Below are 23,015 nucleotides of genomic sequence, written 5' to 3' on the forward strand. Positions count from 1 at the left end.
AGAGCATTTTATTCGAAGATTGCCTTTCTCCAATTTGTGCAGTTGGATCAGCCAATTTATTGAGCCATCCACAGTGCAGTTTGTACCTGAAGTGTGTCAAGCTCTCCCTAGATGGCTTTTCTCAAGAACATCTCATTTTCCAAGTTCCCATTGTGTCTCATTTTGTGTATCTTTTTTTAAATCAACACAGTATGTTAGAGGAGTTTGCTTTGGTCAGTTATCCAAGCTCTTACAAATAGAGACGCCCGGCACAGGAACTGTCCTGCTTAGCCCTGACACGGCCTCTACAATTACACTATCATGGCAACACAGTGACTTAAGCCTTCATTAGGCACAGATAACACATACCCATTTTGGTGCCTAGCAGTGTTCTCTCATTAAGTGGGGAAAAAGGCAGAACATTAATTTCTGCCACTGAGCCTTAAGAGCAGCAGGGGAATACTGAGTGCATTTCTGAGTCCATTTCTCTGTTCTACCAAGATATCGCTGCATGGCCTAAGTGGCAGAGCAACGCACACTGACGCTTTCAGAGAGACTGGTCTTTCAAAGGAATACGAAGCAATGCAGACATTACTTGAGTTACATCAGCTTATGACCTCCTCGGGATGTGATACTGTAGTGAATCACCAAATGAATCATGAGCCAGAGGATCATCTGAACGAGAAATTAACACCATTCCTCTGTGTGCTTCATGCATCACTCCATTCATTCCAGTGTGTGTCTGTTCTGACTGGAGGCCTCAAGTGAAGGATTTCTGTCAAACGGAGGAACAGTGTTGAATATGCACAAAAAAGGAAAATAAAGAAATAAGAAAAATCGTAACAAAGCTCAATTCCATCTCAGGACTACAAAAGAACAATGCAAAAAGTCAGTAGTACTTATTGGTTAGAACAGGAACGGATAGCTCCAAAGCAAATGAAGCAAATAAAAAACCTCTCTGTGGTTTACTGCTGTCATATGTTAAGTGTTGTGTGGTTTACTTCGATTTAAATCAGCCAGAGCTGCGGCTGGACTGCGAGGAGGATCTGAGGGAGAGCCATCGACTGCTCAGCATGTCATATGTGCCAGAGATAACGACAGCCAAGAGGAAGCCTTTGATCCATGCAGAGGCGGTTGCTCTGCTTAATGATACCTGGCAAATCCTTCATGAAGGTGAGAGCCAACCCACCTCGCGGTTAACAGTCCCCGCAGAACTTACAGACTTGATTCTTGCTCTGCTGGTTTTCGTTCCTCCAGACAAGAGTTGCGGCATTTACCTCAGGCAAAGGAGCAACTCTGCTGCCTCCATTAATTGGTCACAGTTGGATTATAGAATAAACACCAAGCAAATGGATGGCAGCAATTCCAAAACGCGAGAATTCACAGGTGAGAAACTTGTACTGACAGCAGGGTCTTGAGACTATTCGACTGTAACATGCCTTGTCCTGCTCTTTACTCAGAACTGACACATCTCCATCCAGGGTCACACTTACTGTGTAAACAGGGCAGGTCCGGGGTGACATGTCAAGTATGTCTCTCTAAATGAGTCTGGGAGAAAGGAAGCGGTCATTTGTACCAGTGATGATCATTTGCATTTATATTACAAGATCGCTTCTTGAAGTGGTGCTTTGCAGTGATTATGCTAACTCCTATCGTGGCAGAGCCAGTGCACCTGATGACTCACAGCAGCCTTTCAATGACTGAGCACTGGCACTTCAATCCAGCCAGGACCAAATCAGTAATGGTTATCATGGCAGTTTTATTATCAGCATGGCTTATCTGTCTCACTCTCATGGGAGGCTGTTTGTTTGTCAGGAAGTGAATGATGCTATGAGTCAAAACCCCTCAAAGTCAGGCACAGCTGCTGTTAAAGCAGATGCTTTTCATTCAACATGTATGGCTGTAAGACACAAAGCTTTGGATCATTAGATGCTTACATGCATTAGGATATTATAAAACATTTATACAATAGTTGCAGTTCAATGACTTGCTTTATAGCCTCTGAGGGAGGCCAGTTGTTCTGGCCAATAAGTTTTCCTACTTTCTCCTGCTCCACTGGCAGCAGTATAATGTGATTATTTACTATCTTCATTTGGCAGTGCGGAGAGAAAGCCAATGGGCATTAGTGGACACAGATTATTAATGCAGACTCATGGATTAACACACCACACATCGGAGGAAATGTCTGTTTTAGTGATTGGAATGCAGGCGGGCTCATTAAATAGCCATTGGAACTCATAGCAGATTCACTATGTACACAATTTCCAAATGGCAAACGCAATTGCACAGTGACACGGGTATCCTGCTGGTTTAATGGAGGACAGTTATGATATAATATATCTTACTGAAGTCAAGGCTATTAAACATCCCAATTTACTACAGCAGGCTCAGGGACATTGCTAAACATGCATTATGTGACTTAAACAACATGCACCATTTCCCTGCTGTGTGTCACATAATTTCACAGTGACATGCCATAATCTCGTGAATATGTTCAATTAAACGCTAATGTACCGTTGTTAAAGGGCCCATTTCAAATCAGATCAGTGAACACAGAAAAACATTTATTATGAAACTGACTTTGTGAGCAAATCAAAACATATACTGATTAAAGCTGACTCACTCTGCAGTTTCCCAGCTCCTCCGCCGACAAGACAATGGTCCCGCATTTCTTCCCAGGTATGCCGCTGTGAAAACAAATAGATATCATTCACTGTGACTGTGATGGACTCATTCAACTGGACACACCTCAGATCTCAGTTTCTCAGTGGCGGTTGTTTTAACAGCAGCTTTATGCCCTGTTGGTGAGTTCAGTTAGCCCACCTGAGGAGCAGACGTTCATTTTTACTCAACACTTTAAATTCCTCACCTCCTGTATGTCATTTCCACCAGAGAGCAATAATAATAATTTGGAAAATTAACATTCATGAGGCTACAGGCACACAAATGGCAAGCTGATAACAGATGTATTTTTACATAAAATTACAGCTTTAATCCAATAACACACTACAGAATGCTGAAGTCACATCAGAGTGACAGTCTGACAGCTCTAATGAGCCATTCTTTTGTTTCACCACTGTAACTGAACCAAAAGCAGGTTATAAATACTGACTCTTGAGTTTTTAAGTACAACGCCGAATAAAACTGCTGAGACATGAAACTCCTCTGATCCCTATTTGCCAGCACGCACTGAGACTTTAAAGCTCTGCAGGTCTGCAGTTGTTTACCGCTGATTCCCGCTCCAGCAGATGATCAAGATGTGTCGCAGCGAACAAGAGGTTCCCTGCATGTCTGCATTTCTATGCATCACCGCTTGCCAATACAATGGCGCTGACAAAAATAGAGACAACATCGCTCCAGAGTTTGCCCTAAATGTTATTTGAAGCAGTGCAAAATGAGACTTTTTTGATATCCAATCTCACCAACTCTCTGCAGCCACTGAAGCTCCGAGAAGAAGTCAGAGCCCATTCCGCTCAACTCAGAGCAAGACAGCATATCTACTTTCCAATCATACAGTAGCACTCCAGCTGCGGACACTCCTGTCATCTTTGTGGATAAAGAAGGAAATTACACAAGAGCCCCGCTGTGGCCTTAGCAGGAGGACAATCATTAGAAGGTCAGACCTGCAGCAGATCCTCATCAAACTGTGACAGTCGATCTGTGTGGAAGTAATACTGGACTCCGTACTGCTAAATGGGAGGCAGTCTTTGAGTTAAACAGCAGAAGCTTGCATTATTTACAAAGATAATCTAAAGCATGAACCTGCAGTGGCTGAACATACAGTACTGGGAATGATCATGGACCTGTTAAGAGATAGAGTGTGGTCTCCTCTTTATTATCTGCCTGTGGAGGAAGTGTTTGTAGTGATTTTAAGAGATATGGTACAGGGTGCTTCCATTAACCTTTGTTGGCCTCTCTCAGGGATCCCAGAGCCACAATACGTACCATGTAATGCTCCATAAAAGCAGCTGTAACCCCTGATGTGTCAGCTTTGATCAGTGCATCAATATAAATCCACTGGCCAAAAGCATGCGGCTGCAAACGCTGCATATCTACCAACTATCATAATTTCATCCTTTAATGAGGAAAAATGTAAAATGAAGCCATCACACTCCGAGAGGGCAGGCATACTTCACTCTCCATCTTCAAGCTCCACGGAGACCAATCTCAAGGTGAATTACCTGTCCTTGAATTATTTATGTTTTGCTCCAAGTCGCCACCGTGCAGTTTGACGACTCCAGTAAACCCCTCTCCAACGAGGCCAGCAAACCCTGCACATGCCTCAGGTCAAGTTATCTCCCTCGGGCCACGCTGACGATCAACTCTCTGTTCAAGCTGGGAAGTGAGATCCACTGATTGTTACATATCAGCTGCAGGCATGTAGAGATGCACCATCCTGCTCTGATCTCTGCTGCTGAGACAAGAGCAGGTACCAGAAGGGCAATGGTCTTTTAAATTAGCCATGCATTATTGAGTGCGGCATTTTCTCTGACAATGACTAGTTAACCTGAAGAGCAAGCAAGCACAGAATGGATAAATACAGTTCCTGTCATTTAACTGGGGCGCGTGAGTTCATATTTATTGCCCAGAACAACAGTTTTTCTGCCAGTTCTCACGGCTTCTGTACTGAAATATGAGTGCCGGTGATATGAAGTGTCCGGCATCAAGAGGCCTCATTCGCTCAGCACTCATTCGCTTAAGGTTCCTCAGTGGGCAAATGCTTTGATGATGAAATTATGTGAAATGCAGCACTGTGGTCCTCCTTCCTGTGCTATCTGCTTTGAGCAAGGCCTCCAGTCTGACTGAGTGAGGAACTGATGAGCTTTAATCAGCTGGTCATGTAAATACGTCATATTTGTCTCCTCTGATTCTGCTGCTACCCACACATTTGAACATTCAAATTACTACAGTCATACACCATTAAGGCATTCTGTGATGCTTAACAGTTGGACGATCCCCAGCTAACCAACTCATGTCAACAAAACGACATGACAGGATTAATGTTTCAGGTTACATCATCAAGCATCTACTCATCTACATACTGTATAATGGGAAATATGTCTTTCTCTTTTTTGTATTTTACTTCAGTTTTGTCATGTTGGCAGTCCTGACTGAGCTGAGGCGGGCTGAATGAAACCTGGTTGCTGAAGCCTGGAGCTAGCTGTTACTCATAGCTACATGCCCATAATTGTGAATAGCTTAAAGTCTTAATATAGTTCCAATGAGTTCACCCCGTGCACAGCTGTCATGAATGAGGAAAGTAGCTATGGAGACCAAAACTGTTTTTTTTTTTTGTTTTTTTTTCCCAGGGGGTTTATGGAGATTGATGTCTCAAGTGGCTACTGGAGGAACTGCAGTTTCCAGCACTTCATGTTGACTTCATTTTACAGTTCTGAAGAGTGCCACTTCGATGCAACAGTGTAATTAAGGATGTGCTTATGTGAAGACTTTAACACACAGATAGTAATCGAATTACATTATAAATTATATCATTATCAGTTTTATTGTGTTAATATGACAGAATGACCATTAAGAGCCATATTGATTATATCTTGGTCAAGTTTAACTAGTAAACAGCTGCTGGTGTTAACTGCAGCAGCCCTGTGCAAACAGTTACCAGCATTAACTGCTCCTCCATATGTATAATCTTTTATTCTGATCCATTCTCTGCAATCAGGATTCATGAGCTATGCTTCTTTGATCATTTCACTAATTTGATAGTGTTATATATTAGCCCGAGTATGACCTGCCCGAGGGGATTTTAAGTTTTCTATGGACATTCATATTCCAATATTGAATCCAATGGTGTGTTTCAGTAATTGTTTGCCTTGTTTTCCTTCACTTCCCCTCTGCACTTGATTACGTAGCACCACTTAACGAGCAAGGAAGCAGGGTCATACATTTAAAATGAAGAGCACTCCTGCAGAGGCTCATCTGCTGACAAACTCCACAAATATGATTCAGTGTTGACTGAGGAAGAGCCATTTGCTTAAATGTCCATGCATTGCAGTTGCTTCATCTCACGTACTAATTCACGTTAACAATGAAGCAACATCTGATCATGTTAATTCAGATACATGAGAACTGCATCACAATCACTCTCTTCTGAAGTTCATTAATATCAACTGATATTAGGCACCATGCAAAGCATGCTGGGGAGTAGACAAGTCTTGAATCTACATCATTTGCTTTCATTGAGGTCTACTTGACTTTTCACAGTATTGGACCGAAGCGAGCAGTCTTTAGTGGTCCCCTGACCTTTCCTCTAGTCCCACGATGAGGCAAAAAGTCCAACAGGTCTACATCTACACGTAAATACTCTCCAGTGGAGGATCCCTTTCCATTTGAATACACCTTGATCTTTCTTTGATTGCTACCTTTAGTTAATAGTGTCAGCCGTGACAGATTTTTAGCCACACTACTGATAAGCCTGCAATAATGCAAAAGCATCAGTACATCGTACATTTCATGCTGTGCCAGTGATTTAGGGTGTCTGTTCAATTATGTTAGATAACAAATAGATTAGCTTTCTCTGCATGATTTCAAGTGCATTCTTAAATGTAATTACTGTCCAACAACTTTTAGTGACAAAGTAAAAAATACATAATTTTCTATTACTTTTGTCTAGGGCTGCAACACCGTCCCATCTCACCCATCCCATCTCCACATGGGCAGAGGGACACAGCCCCAGTTCCAAAAAGGCAGGGACACTGTGAACACATGATTGTATAAAGGATATTACTACATGAACTCAGGAACACTTTGTCGCCTTCGCAAATGACTGCATTCTGTTTTTCTTTACATTTTCCACAGCGTCCCAGCCGTTTTGGAATCGAGGCTGTGATTAAAGAATCAATTAAAACTCTTTCCATTACTTCATTTAAGATTCAATGCAACTTACAGTCGAGAGGAACAATGGTAAAGAACAGATCACTCTGCAGAAGCAATAATGACATCTGAATTCAGTGAGCGAAGTGCAGACACTCAGATAGTTTTGATGAGGTGGTCTTGTTCAGAGAAGACTGATGACAGCCTGTTATCATCCATGGCTTCTGTGCTTCCAGTGAGTGATTAATGTGATATAATAAAGGCATTAAGGCTTCGAGCATCTGAGCAATGCAGGAGAGCAGTGAATGCACTAACCACATGCTAAGTAGCTGTGGTACTTAACACCATTCACAACTCTCCATAATTCATACAGTCACTTACAGGCTCCCCTTGGCACTCAACAGACACCACACCATATGGTCCTGACCAATCCAATGCTAGTCCACGATGTGTATTGGCGTTGTCTGAAAACCTCAGCAGGCTTCACATTTACAGTCATATTAGCATCATGTCAGTGAGGCTACCTCCTCTGCTGTTCTCCCTCTTCAACGGTAACCCAGAGGATCAAACAAAACTTCATAAAGAAAACAAACAAGTAGAGACAGAAGTGAGACAGGGCATTGTAGACGAGTGGCTTCCTTTCCCCAGAAAGAAATGGAAGGAAGAAGTGCTGTCGTGCTCTTAGCTCACACTGAAACAGAGTTAACCACAGCTGCCTTGACAGATCCCCTGTTTGATCAGCTGAATGGAAAGAGATCAAGCAGCATATTTCAGCATCACTACAATTACTTGGCCAAAGTTTCTGATACTGCAGTTCTGCAGAATACCGATGAGAATGCTGGGTCTCTTTTCCAAGGGAGAACACATTCGAGTCATTTATTCCTCCAAAAAACAAGCATCAAAGATCACCGCGCACGACATATTATATTATGGATATTCAGGCTCGATGTATGGCCTCTATAATTTCCCATCTAGAGGCAGTTGCTGTCGTGAAATGGTGATTCACAATGCCTGTATTCTCCGTTGCCTATCAGTACGGAGGTGGGGTGGAGGTTGGTGAGATTAAAGTCCGAAGAGGGAGAAGGAAGCAATTGTTGATGCCGTTCACATTAGGTCATTAGGATGAGGAATGGTCTTGATATTTAACAACGCTGCAACGTGTCACGCATATGAGAGTGGGGGAGGGTTATCTGCTCAACAATATGAGTGAGAGCCCAAGAGGAAGAAAATAATTTTTTTTTTCACTCTGCAGCTATTGAAGGGTGGGTCTGCACATATTCCCAGGAGACAAAACCGACTGCAGTGTTATCATGCAAGGAGGACTGTTACTTTGCAATTTCACATTTAAGGAGAGCCAAATTAAAACATTTTATCTGGGAAGGTGGAGTGTATTAAGACAAGAAATAGGATAATGTTCATTGCACAAATGACTGATCGCGGTGAGCTTGAGCAAGTTAGTGAATCCAATGAATCCCTCCGGTTGACAAGGGGCAACGGATAAATGAACAAATCCAACTGGTTTGAGTTGATTGAAAGAGCAGCAGAGATGGAGGATGGACAGATAATCTGGCTTTGTGCCACTGTAAACGTTTGGGGCAGTGGGCAGATCATAGTTGAACAGAATTAGACAAGGTTGACAAAACTCTATGTGGGTTCAAATGGGATTATACCCCTAATCCCCTTGATCTTCATACACTGATAAGCATCCATAATCCCTCACCTCACTAGGATTAAAAAAAGGATGAAAAGAGCACTGGCTAATTCAAAAGGACACCAGAATACCTAAGCGTGCTTCTCCGAGAGTAAAAAGAAAGCTGGTGCTGTGAGAGGAGCTGGTGTTTGCGTTTAGAGCAGGTAGCTACAGGCAACCTGTGCTAAGCTCTTTGAAGCTTTGTTAGAATGAGCACAAAGCGAGTAAATGGGGCGGAAAAAAAATGTGGCGCAGAAAATGTCAGACGGATATACAAAACAACCAAGAGTAAAGAATGTGTCGACTTTCTTTACCAGTGCAAACGAGGAAACGAGGCGCAAGACATGAAACCACATTGTCACCAACCTGCATCCTTTTCTGTTTTGTTTTGTTTTGTTTTGCTGCAGACATGTTGTGCAACCTATTGCTGCGCTGTTCACTAGATATCTCAGGTATCCCACTGATGTATCTCAATGCGCGGCAGTAATCTGGTTATTTATGGGAATTTTGTTCACTCTCGCTTGATCATTTTGAACACTAAACATGAAACACCATTCAATTTTAAATGTATTGCATTTTCTGAGCGTGTAGTGATGCAATGAGACCGTTGTTGACGTTTTGATTACATAAATTACAGCGCAGGCTTTAATCACTGTAATAACATTTGATTTATTGTGATTCTAAACAAATGAGCCATTCATCAACCACCTGCAAGCTAAAAATTGCTTGTTTTGACAGGGAAAGAAAGGATTAGGAGAAGCTGCCAATCAGAGAGAAACTTCCTGCCTCGGTCTACAGGCTAAAATTCAAAGTCATGACAGCGTTCACTTCCTTCCCTCTGTTCTGTCGTGCCAACAAGAAAAATCCTTCTCTAGAGGACATAACGAGCCCATTTCAATTTCCCCCATGCAAGAACAGTACATCCCTCCCTATCAGAGGCCAAAAGAGACGCCCAGCTCTCTTTGTTATTCCACATATGATGTGAAGTCGCATTTTATCGCAGTTTCCCACTCAGGGAGCTCGACATCAAATCACAGCTGATTCTCCTCTGCCTCATCCCCGCTGTGCCACAAGGCCACGGTACCTTTAGCCCCCTCACGTGGTGCTGGGCGGCCAGTAATGGAATTCATATCATGTTACAGTGGGCTGCCCTGACCTCCACTGTGGCGGTTACTGGTGACTATAGATTGCAATCTGCGTGGCGACAGATCGTTTTCGGCCGCTGAATAGATTAACAACACGGGAGTGTTAAACTGAAAGCAGATTGCTCGTTCAGAGGCTTTCATGCGGCTTTCTCACCTTTCCAGCAGACAAGAGCGCGTGACCAAGACTGAAATGAACATTGCTCTGAGAGCAAAAAACATCAGCTAAGCTATTCTGCAGAGTTAAAACCTCTGCTGCCCTTCCCTGCTCTTGCACCAGCGGCCTCCAGTATTAGCGTGAAGACAAAAATGTATTGCCTTATTATCGACAGAGTCTTTTCAAACGAAGACCTTTAACAACCACAGTACATATTAAATCATCGTTTATTTTTCATGGCAGAAAAAGGGGAGATTTTGTGTGACGCCAAAGTCCTTGAGGAGTCATAAACAGAGCAATTCAAGTGAACGTGGGATGGCCAGGTGATAAAGAGCTGTGCTGCTGAGAAGGGAGACTTTCGCCTCTTATGGAACCAAAATAGTACCTAATAAACCCTGTTTCAATGGACAAAACGGGTTCTTGTACAATCAGCACAGTTGGGTTTTCCTTACCTAAGCAGGTATACACATTATTAGAGAGGGACCTCTTGTTAGTGCTCAGCCTTGGAGGCCAAATTGGCATTTAGCGAGGCAGCAGAATGCTCTAATTGTGTGTGATGTCCCGAGGCAGAGGATGCTGATTACTGTAAGCTGTCTAAAACACTTCACCTCCCAGTTAAGTAATACGGGCATACAGAGGGCTAAATGGGCAAAGAAACACAGTACCTGCTTCCCTCTTTGCATGTACAGTATCACAAGGACTCGTTTTTAGTTTCACCAAAAAATGAACTCGCACTCCCACTCATTTAAACCTGCAGCAATTTTTTTTTTTTTTTTTTTTTTTTATCTTGGAGGAGCGGCCGCTGTGTACCCTCGAGTCTGTCAGCCAACTACATTAACCAACAACTTTAAAGGAACTGAGAGTCTCTGAAGTAGAGATGAGACAAGTGATGCCCTCTGCTTCTGTTTTCTCTGAGTAAAGTTCTGGTGAGTCATACAGCTCAGCTACTTGAGCAGCAGTTTGACATCTTGTAAGCATGACATTGTAAAGATGTACTTGACTTTTCCATATAAATTATGAGTGGTGAGTCAAGAGAGTCTCGATGGGGTCTCTTTGTTTCTAACATAAATTGCATATATTAGCATGTAGCAGTGACCAAGCACTACCATCCCTCTGGAACTCACTCCCAAACGCCATCAGAGACTCCTCTTCACTCTCCATTTTCAAAAGATCCCTTAAGACCCACCTGTTCAACACTGCTTTCCATCTGTGACAGTCTCTTCCAGTCAACATGCTCTACACTGCTATAAAGCAATGCTACCTCTGTGTTTCCATATCTCCTACATGGACCATCAGCTGGTGAGGATGTGACATTAGCCTCAGTCTTTTAGCACAATATCATGCAATTTATGTAGCCACCACATTTATGTTCAAGGCCCCTTTTACAGGATTCATCATTGTAAAACAAGGAAGCTGCCAGCCAGCTTCTGTCAGCTTAATTAAGTAGCTATAGCTGCAAACCACAGCTGTTATTTCAGGTGGCAACATCAACAGTCCTGGCAACAAATAAGATGCTTTTGTCTACCTCTGTATGAACTCAAAGCCCATTGTTTACAAAATAATTATGGGTCACACTGGTAAATCTGCCATCATTTTCACAGAGAGGTTGGAAAGAAAGCGTGGCAACAGTAACTAAGTCACTTAATTCTCAGGGAATGTTTCCTCTTTTCTGAGAGTCCGTGATGATTGTTGCTCTTTTTTCCTGCCAGCAAAACAAGGATTAAGAATAAAAAATCTGATCGAACAGACTGTGAGCAGCAGAAACACACAACTGTTGCTCAAATAGCCATAGAGTTACATCTACAGCTCTGACTCAGTCTCAATAAATATCAGAGGTTTCAGAGACGTAGTATCACTGAATTGTTATTGAGTTAGACTGCACTGGTGTTGCTGTATTTAATACTTTGTCTAAAGCTCAATTATAGGGAGCAAAGAGAGATGTATGTGCATAGATACAATGCTGAAATGATGACGAGTCCTCAGCAGGAAGACAAGGATGAGAGCTTGAGAGAGTATTAGAAGATTATTCAATTTTACACTGAACTGATTCAATGTGATAAAATTGTTCCAGAAGTGAAAGCGGTTTTTTAGATATCTTACATTCTGACTTTTTAAAGATGAATCAGTGTATTGAAAACATGGTTGATTTGAATCAAGCCTCATTATAAAAACATTACCGTTTCTCAGGCTGTTCACTGTCTGCACCAAAAGTGAGCAGTTATCATTCAACATGTGCACCAGCCAGCGTGTCAATCAAAGCTTAATGTTGAAAAGTCAGCGCTGATTGTTCTGACTTCTCCTTCCCTGAGGCCTCATCACACAGCTGAATGTTACATATCCAGTCCGGAGCCATTTGGAGCTCCGGTCTGCACCAACAGTGCGACGTGGGTTTTTTGTTTACTAGTCTCTCAAGACTTCCTGCCGCTTTATTGATGTTGACGGTGTCTTGATAGCACGTATTTAAAACAGGTTAATTAGTATCTTCAGACATTAGCCTGCCCGTCACCCACTGGCCACTGCACATGTTAAGCCATAAATTCCCACACCAGAGAAAACAAATGATTAACAGTCGAGATGTGATTTAAAAAAAAAAAAAAAAAAAAAAAAAAAAAGATGTTTATCAAATAAAGCTTCTTCTGATTTTGATCAAATATTGGTTCTGCTTTATCAAATCTGCCATGTTTTAATAAAGTCGGTTTTTATCAGTTTAACTACACTTTCATCTTTTCTGTTTTTTTCTTTTTTGTTTAATTTCCGAGTTACACCCTTGGGCTCACTTAAATCTAATTTCTGCTTGGCCTTTGACTTTGAAGTCTTGCATTCAAAGTACCACTGTGGTGCAGCCTCTGAGCTTTACAGACACATCCAAACAGTTTATGGCTTAACGACTTGCAGAAAACACAGTAAAGTACACTGCCGCACGGAAAACAGATGCAATGACTTAAAATCCATATTACATCAAACTTCCCATGCACCTCCACATCCAGGGGACACTGCAGCAGAGCACAAATCTTACTTTCACTTCAAAAACATATGAAGTGCACTAAAAGGTATTTACTGTACTTCACATTTGTGCTTCCTAAACTTTCTACTCTGTTACCGCTCTATGTGCAGCGTTGTAGAAACAACTGGAAGACAAGATTATTCCTTTTGATGATGGTTTGGGTCAGACAGGTGGGATACAGTTCAGTCGAGCCTTTGATGTGCGTTAGGGCTCTCAATTTATTCAACTCATCATGCATGCTTTACATAGGAAATACAAAAAGATAGTCATTTTCTATATTTCTACCTTTGCTTTCCTCCCTTGGCCCCCATGGGTACAACCACAACAGTCACTGTATTATTGTTTATGGGTCAGTCACAGTACGTTAATGGCTTTAACATGCTAATGGTGTGCTGCATCCATATGTTCTAGTGTGTGGTAAAATTTACCATTTCAACAGAAAAGATTACTTCCATTTGTATAATGAACTCTATTACCGTGTTACCTATACACACATATCATGATTCCTTCCCACAGGCTATGCACATAATAACAGCCACGAGAGCTGCGTCACAGCTACCATGTTTTCAGTAAAAGATGCCGTTCACTTGCATCAGTCAATCATTCAGCTTAGCACTCCCTCAGCTACCAATAACATTGATACATGCCTCTCATTAAAAGCAGATTATAAACAGAAAAGGATTTTTGTGCCACTGTATCAGTTCAGTGCCTCATAGCTCACATTCCTTCCACTGGCAAACATTTCTGTCTTAATAAAGGCGTGTAGGAAAAGCCATACATCTCATCCAACCTGTTATTTTCCCCAAGACAAATAAGTCTGTGCAGTCTGTAAGTGGAAATTTTCCTGGAGGCAAATGGCACAATATTATGTTTGTCCCCATGTGCACAGAACATACAAATTCAGAAAGGTTTGAGCTAAATTACTGAGCCAATCGCAAGGAGCAGGTTATGTTTCTGCATGCATGAAAAGGAGTGTGTGTGTGTGTGTGTGTGTGTGTGTGTGTGCGTGTGTGTGTGCGTCAATCATCACAATGTAATAATATGATGTTAATAATACAACAAGTCCCACAACATGATGAATACTGAATACATGATGAATACTGCACATACATGCCAATTTTCACACCAAAATTTAGTGTTCACTAAGTAAATCACATATTTTGCGGTCTAGATATTTTTTAAGACTCTTTGATATTAAAGCAGAGTTAGGTTTGGGCTAAAGTCTGACGTTGAGCATGCAGTGGTTATGCTTAATATTAAGACTCGGCTTTGAGGTGAAGGTTAGAGTTATGACGGGTCATTTCTGAGTTGGGTTTGCAAGGTATGTTGCGGTTATGGTTACTGTATGAGTAGAGCCACGTTTCCACCACGTAGTACATTTCATTTCAGTTCAGTTCAGTTCGTTACCCACTAGAATGCTTATTTTCCATTGTCAGGAGTTGAGGACGGTACCAACAGAATCACTCCATTCTGTGCCTTCTTTTCGTTACCCCTCTGGTCCCTCGCACACTGCTCCAGTACTTAAAGGCAGAGCTGGAAACACTACGGTCTGTTGATTGGTCAGAAAGCATCAGAGTCGTCTCATCATCTGCACTCTGATATAGGATTTCCCAACTCCAAATGTGTTTGTTTTTTCCTTGCTGCCTGCAGCCTTTCCTCAAACAAATCTTGTTCCTTTGTTGCAATAAACAGCCACACACCGAGAAGAGAGAGCACACATCATTCAGTGTCCACTGTGTTCTTGTCAAAGAGTAGCGTAGCTCAGTGCATCGTGTGTGAGTGTGTGGATGAGCAAGAAGGTGGCAGAGAAATGATGGTGGATGTGAACGGAGTGGAGGAAATGGTTAGCAGAAAGTTGTCAATCTGGCAGTGAATGTACAGTAAAGGCTGCAGTCAGTTAGTAAATGCTGCAGCTTCTGAAGACCAAGAAAAGTCTTGTCTGTACTTTCCCCAACTTCTGGGAAGTGAAGGGGGTTATGCCCAAAGCCTTGCTTACAACCCCACCCACAGTACTGCCTGTGGTGGAAAAGCAGAACAGATGTAGGTTTAAGGCATAGGTAGGTGCTGCTTAGGATAAGACAGTAAAATGTGCCCACTAGTAAAGAGGAACACATTTGTGTGTGTGTGTGTGTGTGTGTGTGTGTGTGCTGGATGGAGGAGAGGGAGCAAAATGAAGGCAGAACAAAAGAGAGGGGGAGAAGTTTGGGGGAACAAGAAGAAATAGAAAACACAATGAAGAGAAAGGGGGTCAAACTAGGAAAAAAGAATCTGGTGGATGGAAGGCGGAGGAATAAATGAGAGATGAAGTGTGGAAAATAGGGAAAGGGGTGCTGATGTGCTTCTTAAGCAGGTCATTGGATGCAGTGCGCCTTGGGAAGGCTCGTTTAAGCATGGCTAACAGATTTCCTCAGCCCCTGCGGGAGCCCTTCCTCAAAGCTCCCGTCCAGAGAGGCACTGTCACTATCAGGGCGCATGACAAGGAAATGGAGCACATAACCATTAAACAACTTCTGAGCTATCGTCTATCACAGGAGGGGAGGAAATCTCCATTACCCATGGATACTGTTGGGCTATTCCGAAAAGGAAGGGCTGAATAAAACTGCACCCTTAACTGAATGTCATCGGGAAAAGAGACTCAGAAGAAACCTATACTTTCCCTGTGTTTCTGAATTGCTGCTCCCTGACATAAAAGCTATTGGGATTGTTAACAGCAACACAAGTTTCATAAGGGCTCATTTCTTCAGTAAACTGTGACGACTGTAACGACAACCGTATCATCATCATCACCCTCTGCTGCAGTTAAATTGGGTGTTGCATCAGTGCAGAGTCTCAGCGGAGATCAAGGTGCCCCGCTGACGCTGCAGAATCGATGCTTTTGTCCATCCTGTCTGGGGGCTCCTGAGCCTTCTGTTTGTCTCTGATGTGGGGAGTGAAGCCTAGTTTACAGCATAGTGGTGAACACTGTCTCTTGATCCTGCTCATCCTCTTATTCAGCACTGAAGGGCACTGAGCTCTGTAATCCACAGCCACCAGTCCCTGGCAGAGTTCATGGTCGACACCAAAGCCCTGTTGTTCACACAAACCCCCCACTGCCAGGGCCAGCACTGCCTCGTACTTCACATAAAGGTACACACACTGCACTTCACAGTCTCACACACAAACACAAGCTTTGTAGTTGGTCAGGCCCTCCTTCTAATTCGCCAAAGAGACACACATAACTCAAAGAGCTACGCACACGACTGTGGGTGCAAGCGGCTTCAGGGCTTCATATTTCCTAGTTTGAAGCAGAGTTGACAGTGTCATGTGTATCACACCGACTTCAATCCAGTCTCTGTGCTAGATCACCTCCCTAATGACGGTAATTACATTGAGGAAGCCCCCAGTCGTGTTCAATTACCCATTCCCATCCAAGCATGTGGGTCTAATCTTGCAGCGTAATGTATGATACAGATGACTCTAGAAGGCAGACATATTCATCACCGCCTCATCTTTGCTGGAGTGTGTGAAATCCAGCAGGAGAAACATGTCACATTTGAACGGGCTGAGAGGTGGCACCGAGTTTTCATTACCTGATCATATCTGCAAACTCGTGTTCGCAAAGTTAACATTGTTCTGTTTGTCTCCTTGAGCGGAAAAGAAAAGGAAAAAAGTGAACACAGTAAAATGAAGACTCACCCTAGGGGTTTCACCAGGCGACTGGCAGGTGAGCCCACAATCTCTCCCAGTGTACAGTAGACCTGTCCCAGGAAGTCCTGCCATGGGGGGGAGCACAAAGTGGAATGGAGAGAGACGTGGGTGTGGAGCAAAGGATGGGGACGTTTAGGTGGATCACGGGGGTAACAAGGAGAGTCGTGAGGATTTAGCATTGTCGTAAACATTGTACGGTTATAAATTAGGACGTCTGAGGCAGACACGTACGTTAAAGTCGGTTGGCTTCCAAGGTGGAGGAGGAGGAGAAGGAGGAGAGAGAGACCAGGCAGCAGCAGTGACACAACAGAGCATATCATGGAACAGAAGGCACACGACTCAAATACCAGACTGTCATCAACCAAGTGCAAGAAAGAAGAGCAGATATGTGAGAGAGCAGAGAGGCAGAATGGCAACAGCAGAGGGTAAAGAGTCACAGAGTCTCAGAGGAAGAAAAAAGTGAAAGAGCATGAAAGAGGGAAAGCAATGAAGGCACAAAGAGCCTCACACAAGAACCAGTTTGTTTCCAGAGCATGCAGCGCAATGCAAAAACACAACATTAAAGCAGCACAGCAACAGAAGCGTAACTACTGATGGAGATTTGGGTAGTATGCAAACCACGTGCTGCAAATATATTCTTCATGTGTCATGAGTGGGAATTTATTTATCAAAGCTTTCAGCATAAACATACATTCACCTCGATGGGTCGTTCACCTGAATGTATGTTCTTCAATAAAGTGTCCATTTGAATAAATGTATATTGTTGTCAATATGTATGAACTGTATGCTGCCTTTGGAAATGGTAATCTAAACTGCAAACGACACTAGAGAGCACACAGGGAAATGTGTCGAAAAGCTTTGATATTGATGTGCAATGCTTCATTTCTCATTCCTAAAAAAAAAAAAAGGTAGTGAAGGTATGCCAGATGCAAATGTAACTGATTATTAAGGCTCAGGAGGAATAAAATACCTCACTCTACAAATTGAAGCAGGTGGAAGGGACAGACCAATAACCAGTATCTTGGCATGTGAAGCATAATTCACTCATTCTTCCAAAATATATTTGAGCATTCGGATGCCGAAAAGTTTGGTTTGCATAAAACCTACATATCAGAGACATGCTTTACCAACAGTTCAAACCAATTTGGGGATCAAGTCTGAAGTCAAACTCCTGATCCACAAAAAAAGAGAGAAAGTGGTAACACTTTATATTAAGGTACACATATTCGCCATTAATTGCTTATTAACATGCCTATGAGCATAATGGCTCTTTGCTAGTCTGTAAAACCATTGATTAATCCCTTTTTCTGCATGACCATATTCTACAACTACTAGGCCATCATCTAAGAGTTTTCCCACAATTCCTAATTGTAGTAAGGAAGTTGCTTTTAACCTGCCACTAACCCTTAATAACCCTAACCCCAGAATAATCCATTAATAAGTGCTTTATAATGATTAATAAAGAGCCAATATGCATGCTGATAAGCAACTAATTAAGGGTGGATATGTGTGCCTTAATATGAAGTGTTACCAAGAAAAGATCTTCACTTACATGCTTTGCCAGATCTGGACTTTTAGAATCAATATCATACCTGAAATCACAAAGAGGCCACAAATCACAGGGGCAGAGACGCGGGGAAAGCATCATGAGAGCTAACAAATGAATCCAGACTCTCATAAAAGAATACTGGCTGCAGCGTGGACATTTTCTGCCTGTCAATCACACACCTGGGTCATTGAGGGAGCGAAAGGGAACGACCGATGGAAAAAAAAAAGTGTAAGCAATAATGTGACAGTTAATTAAGGAAGTCATTCTATAGTTTATGAATGTAATTTCCGTGCTATGCCTGGGGGGATCGTATTGAAACAATCTAGCAATGCAGGGAAAGTTTTTGAGCATCTGCCAGTCAAACTTAATGTAAAAGTAATTAAACCTCAGTATGCCCTGGCTCCCACCTCTGTGATAAAGAGAGATGTAAATGAGTAACACTAATTGTGAGGGGATGCACTCCCTCCTTTCCTGTTCCAGAGTCGTATCATGATAACGCACCAAATGAATTCATTAAGTGTCTAAAAATCCTCAGAGACCGGCAGCTCCGTCCTGGATAGTCCACCGGGGACGTCAAGCTTGAAGGGAGGAAAAAAGGCAAAAAAAGGACAGATTTTTGGAAGCATATCTGTTCTCCTTGAGGAGGGGGGAGAGAGGAGGAAAATGATCCTGACTCTGTTCTCTGAGCTCTCAAAATGAAACAGCACCTTCCTGACCCGCACACTAGTCTGGCCTTTTCCTGAGGAGGACGGCAGCTGTGTGTGAAAGAGGGAGGGATGGGGGTCTTTGTGAGTTTTATAGGACTTGGTTTCAGACATTTGCCTTGCTTAGCAGCAGGGAGATTAAGGATAAAACTTTATATGAAATATTTATCACCCTTATACCAATCTCCCTTCAACGAATGAGTATTGAGACACTGCGCTGATGAATAATTCCTCAGGAGAGTGCCGGGCTGGTGACAAGGGAGGGAAGAGAGCAGAAAAGTGACTCGGTGAGAGAAAATGAGAGACAGGAAAGAGGGAGGGGGGGGTGAAGAGAGAGATGGGGGGGGGGGGGGGTGAAGGAGAGAGAAGCTGTAGCTTGTGGTGGAGACAAAAGGAAGAAGTGGAGGACTGGGTTAGAAGAGGGCGGCACCGCGGTGTGTGTCCTCAGAGGACCGGATCAAACGGAATAACTCACACGTCAAAGCGCAGGTTCTGCTTCTCCTCAAAGAAGTAGTCCAGGATGTACTTCCTGACAAAGTCTGGGTTTAGCGTGTTGTCTATCACCTCTGTTCTCCCAAACTAGATCAGAACCAGGAGAGAAGGGAGGGAAAAAGAAGACAGATGAGGAAGATTTGAGCGCAGAGCTTTGAGACAGTACATCATGCAGTCACACAGAAACTACATCTACTGCTCCATTACTTCACCCCACCCCCTCGATCGGCCCCCGGCTACTGTGTTGAACTCGCAGCTCTGGATAAGCTCAGATTTGATTAACAGAAGTCAGTGTCAGCTCTTCTTCGCATCTTCTCATTGTACTGTGGTGAGCGAGCCTGAGGAAAGCACTTTATTGAGTCCAATTACACTCATTTAATTAATATCACATTAACACCACTGTTGCTCTCAGAGCCACTTCAAAAAAAAAACAAGGGGCTGAGGAGGATGGAGGGGCGGTGACAAGACAAAAGCAGAGAAAAACAGTGACTTTCACATTCTGTCTCCACACCGGGGGAACTGTCACAAATGATGGGAAGATGGCAACCTATCTCCTGTTCCCTGGCGTTAAGGAGAAAATGGGAGCCCGCCAGCGCAGACACAGATTTGTCAGTGTTACAGAGCAAGACCTTCTGATGAGCCGATGTGCTGATAAACAAATCAACAGACGCAGAAGGATCTGCACCTTCCGCACACGCACATTAATTGTATCCAAAATGAATAATTCAGAACTGATGTTGAGCTGCATAAATAAAAGCTCCCCAGTAGAAAGTGTTACCATCAACTGACACAGTGAATTAATAATAGCAGTGTTAGGGCTTAATGAGGAGATGAAACAGCAGGATTACAGGCTCACACCTTTGTGATTACATCCAGTGGGGGTAAAGCTCGAAGTGGGACATAACGGGGGAGCTCCACAGAGTAAGGCTCTGGCAGTGGAATACCTTTAACAGATGGACACCTGTGCTAGCAAGTCAGGCTGGATTGTGTGCAACATATGACAGTTTGAGCAGGTGGCTCTTCTGAAATGTAACCTGCCATCAAACATAAAAGTGTGTCTAAGCCTATAAAAGTTTAACTGCTGTATAGCACCACCTCTCCTCTCCATCCCTGTCAGAAAGTGCCAGAGCGCCACATCCAGCAAATGCCAAACAGGTGAAAGTTCCACCGAGCAAACAGGAGCCAATTTCATGATACCGTGGGAGCTGAATGTGGCAGCGTGGGGCCGATAGCATATTCAATTCTGGTCTCAGGCAGAACTTAACAAAGGAAGAATCAGCATCAAAGTAAAGAACAACCACCCGAGGAAATAACAGGAGTCCCAATCCACACATTATTCCTACCTTGGCAAGTCCACAGTCAGTCAGAGTTGCAAAGCACTACAATTAATTATCAACCACCCCCCAGGATATCTGGGCACTTTAAGCGTGCACTTCTTCGCCTCCAATAATCCAAACGAGGATAAATTGTGAGCTGCAATGTCAGAAAATTCATCTTAGTACAAAGATTAACGTCTATGAAAGGCCCGGCTTTGTGTGAATTTAGGGACGTTATATTGTGTCAGCTGCTCCGCTAGGTGAAAGCAGAAGAAAGAGGAAAAACCTGTCATGCATTAGGAGTAATTACAGACGAGGGAGTTGAAGATTAAGACTTTAAAGTCATGGGGACTGTTGGGCTGCAGCTACAGTTTTAATATATTCGACTGCGGATGCTGACAGAAATTAGTCAAGGGGGCACAGGTGTCAAGAAGAGCTGATGAAGGCATCCTCCTGGAATCAAAACACAATTTATCCACAAGGATTTGTTTTCATACTCTTCTCTAACGGAGGAGCAGCCGATGGGGGGAGTACGTCCCACGGAAGAGTAATTGGATTAAGAACGGTTGGCGGCACGGTGAAAGGTGCTCCGACCAACCATATCTAGTCCCGGGAGAACAAAAACACATTACATGACAGACGGGAAAAAGAGGCGCTTAGCTTTATCAATACTGCACAGCTTGACTCTTCTGCTCACAAAGCCAGCTGTCGCCTGCGCTGAAGACACAGGCCCGTATCTCTTTCAGGGGGAGACGCTCAGGCTGCACACACAGTTTGTAAGCTCGAGGTGGGGCGGTGTAACCAGAGGTGACAGGTGTAGGAGGCTCTTCCTGCCTGAATACTGCACTTGATGCTTGTCTACATTTGCATGCTAATCAGAAAAACTACTCTGGCTTTTTTTAAAGGAATATCATGGCATTGCCACCAGTGCCGAGGTATGCTTGACTGTCAGTCAAAGCCAGCTGATTGCAAAAATTCCCACCAGCCACCGAGCTCAAGTATTATTAGCTTTGATTGATTACCACTGCAAAAGGGATTTTTTAAAGTAAAGCAGTAAAACCATTTCTCCAGCAGTTGTCATCTCTCCGAAATACCCAGCTCAGTCAGTTAATCAGCAAATCAGTTAAACAATTGATCAAACATCCAACCGATCCATCGGTCACTCTACCTAAAGGTCTTTGTGAGGCCCAGATGTTTGAGTTTTAAACCTCGAGAGGGGGAACGCTGTTTGAAAGATGATGATGTAGATGTTAAGTATTGATAACACAGTGGAGTATCTTGAGTCTTGTCAGGCAACCAGCTGAGACTCGTAACTCGTAATTTTTTGGTTTGAATTGGTTTTTTGGTTGAAACAAACAACATATTGAGCATTACTAGTGAGATTTAGAGGTGATTTTTTTGCAGATATTTTTACTTTTGGACAGAGTCATGCTAGCTGTTTCAGCCGTGCTTTCAGTCTCTATGCTAAGCTCAGCTAATCACCTTCTGCCTGAAGCTTCATATTTACCACACAGACATGAGAGTGGTTTCAATCCTCTCATCTAGTTCTGGGGGAAAAAAAATGAGTCGTTCAAAACAATTTCTTTGAGACTTGGTGTTTGAATAAGGTTAAGGTTAAGGCTATGGTTATTGTTACATACATTTATGTGTGTTGCTTTGCCATATAAAAGGTGAGATTTCCTGTCTCTCATCTACATTGAAATCAATATTATCAACCTGTGCTGAATCAATGCTAAAACCTCTTGTGTTCGACTTTCCTCCCTATTTCAGAGCCCACACCCACCTTTATATCTTAGAGCCGAGTGTTTGCAACTCTTAATCTGGTGTGTCACACCACTGTGCACCGGTGTGACACCGGGGTCTCTGCAGAGTCAATAAACATAGCACTCAAATTCAATCAGAAAGGATTTGAGTGTGAAGAGTATCTGTCTTCCTGTTAGGCAGCATGTATATAGAGTATTGATTGTGTTGTACATCTGTGACTTGGCTGGCTTTTACCTTTTGAACACAGTGTTTTATGATCACAATGAATGGCCGGCTACATGAGACAAAAAGGGATATCAGAGTACAAAAAACGGATCTGAATTATGAAATATTCCCCTTTTACATGTGATTTAAGTGGCCACTTCTCTGTATGTCCATCCGCTGAGCGAGAGACAGGGACAAATAATCCCAGAAGGAGCCTCTGTCTTGCCTCTGGGTCTGCCTTCCTCTGCTTGATCTGCCTCCCTGGTCTAATTAAGGCCCCGTGGCCAACAGTCAGAAGGGACTCTGACGCAGAGGCAAATCCTTATTGATACGAGTAGCTGTCACCTTAATCAGCCAATCAGTCACAGCTAACACAGTGCTGACCAGCGCACAGCCATTGGCGGGGTCAATCAATTGCACATGATTGGCACTCACAGCATTTACTTTGAGAGAGAGGAGGGGAGGACAGGGTTGTAAACAGAGAGCGGGCTGTCATGGA

The 23,015-nt window shown here is 43.1% G+C and overlaps 1 protein-coding gene across 3 annotated transcripts in view; it reads right to left on the minus strand.

The window, feature by feature from the left end:
* cpne5a (copine Va) overlaps window positions 1–23,015 on the minus strand; it is a 72,415-nt gene that overhangs the window by 35,132 nt on the left and 14,268 nt on the right. Inside the window, exons 4-8 of one of the 3 annotated variants that reach the window (XM_076741070.1) lie at window positions 19,216–19,319; window positions 18,040–18,079; window positions 16,719–16,733; window positions 16,476–16,552; window positions 2,603–2,666 (exon numbers count right to left, since the gene is read on the minus strand). In XM_076741070.1, coding sequence (XP_076597185.1) covers window positions 2,603–2,666; window positions 16,476–16,552; window positions 16,719–16,733; window positions 18,040–18,079; window positions 19,216–19,319 — 300 coding nt within the window. Of the gene's footprint in view, window positions 1–2,602; window positions 2,667–16,475; window positions 16,553–16,718; window positions 16,839–18,039; window positions 18,080–19,215; window positions 19,320–23,015 lie in introns of those variants that run through there. The other 2 variants (XM_076741071.1, XM_076741072.1) reach the window with 2 other exon arrangements.

The sequence above is a fragment of the Chaetodon auriga genome, chromosome 10, assembly GCF_051107435.1.
Source record: "Chaetodon auriga isolate fChaAug3 chromosome 10, fChaAug3.hap1, whole genome shotgun sequence".
Classification (NCBI taxonomy): domain Eukaryota; kingdom Metazoa; phylum Chordata; class Actinopteri; order Chaetodontiformes; family Chaetodontidae; genus Chaetodon; species Chaetodon auriga.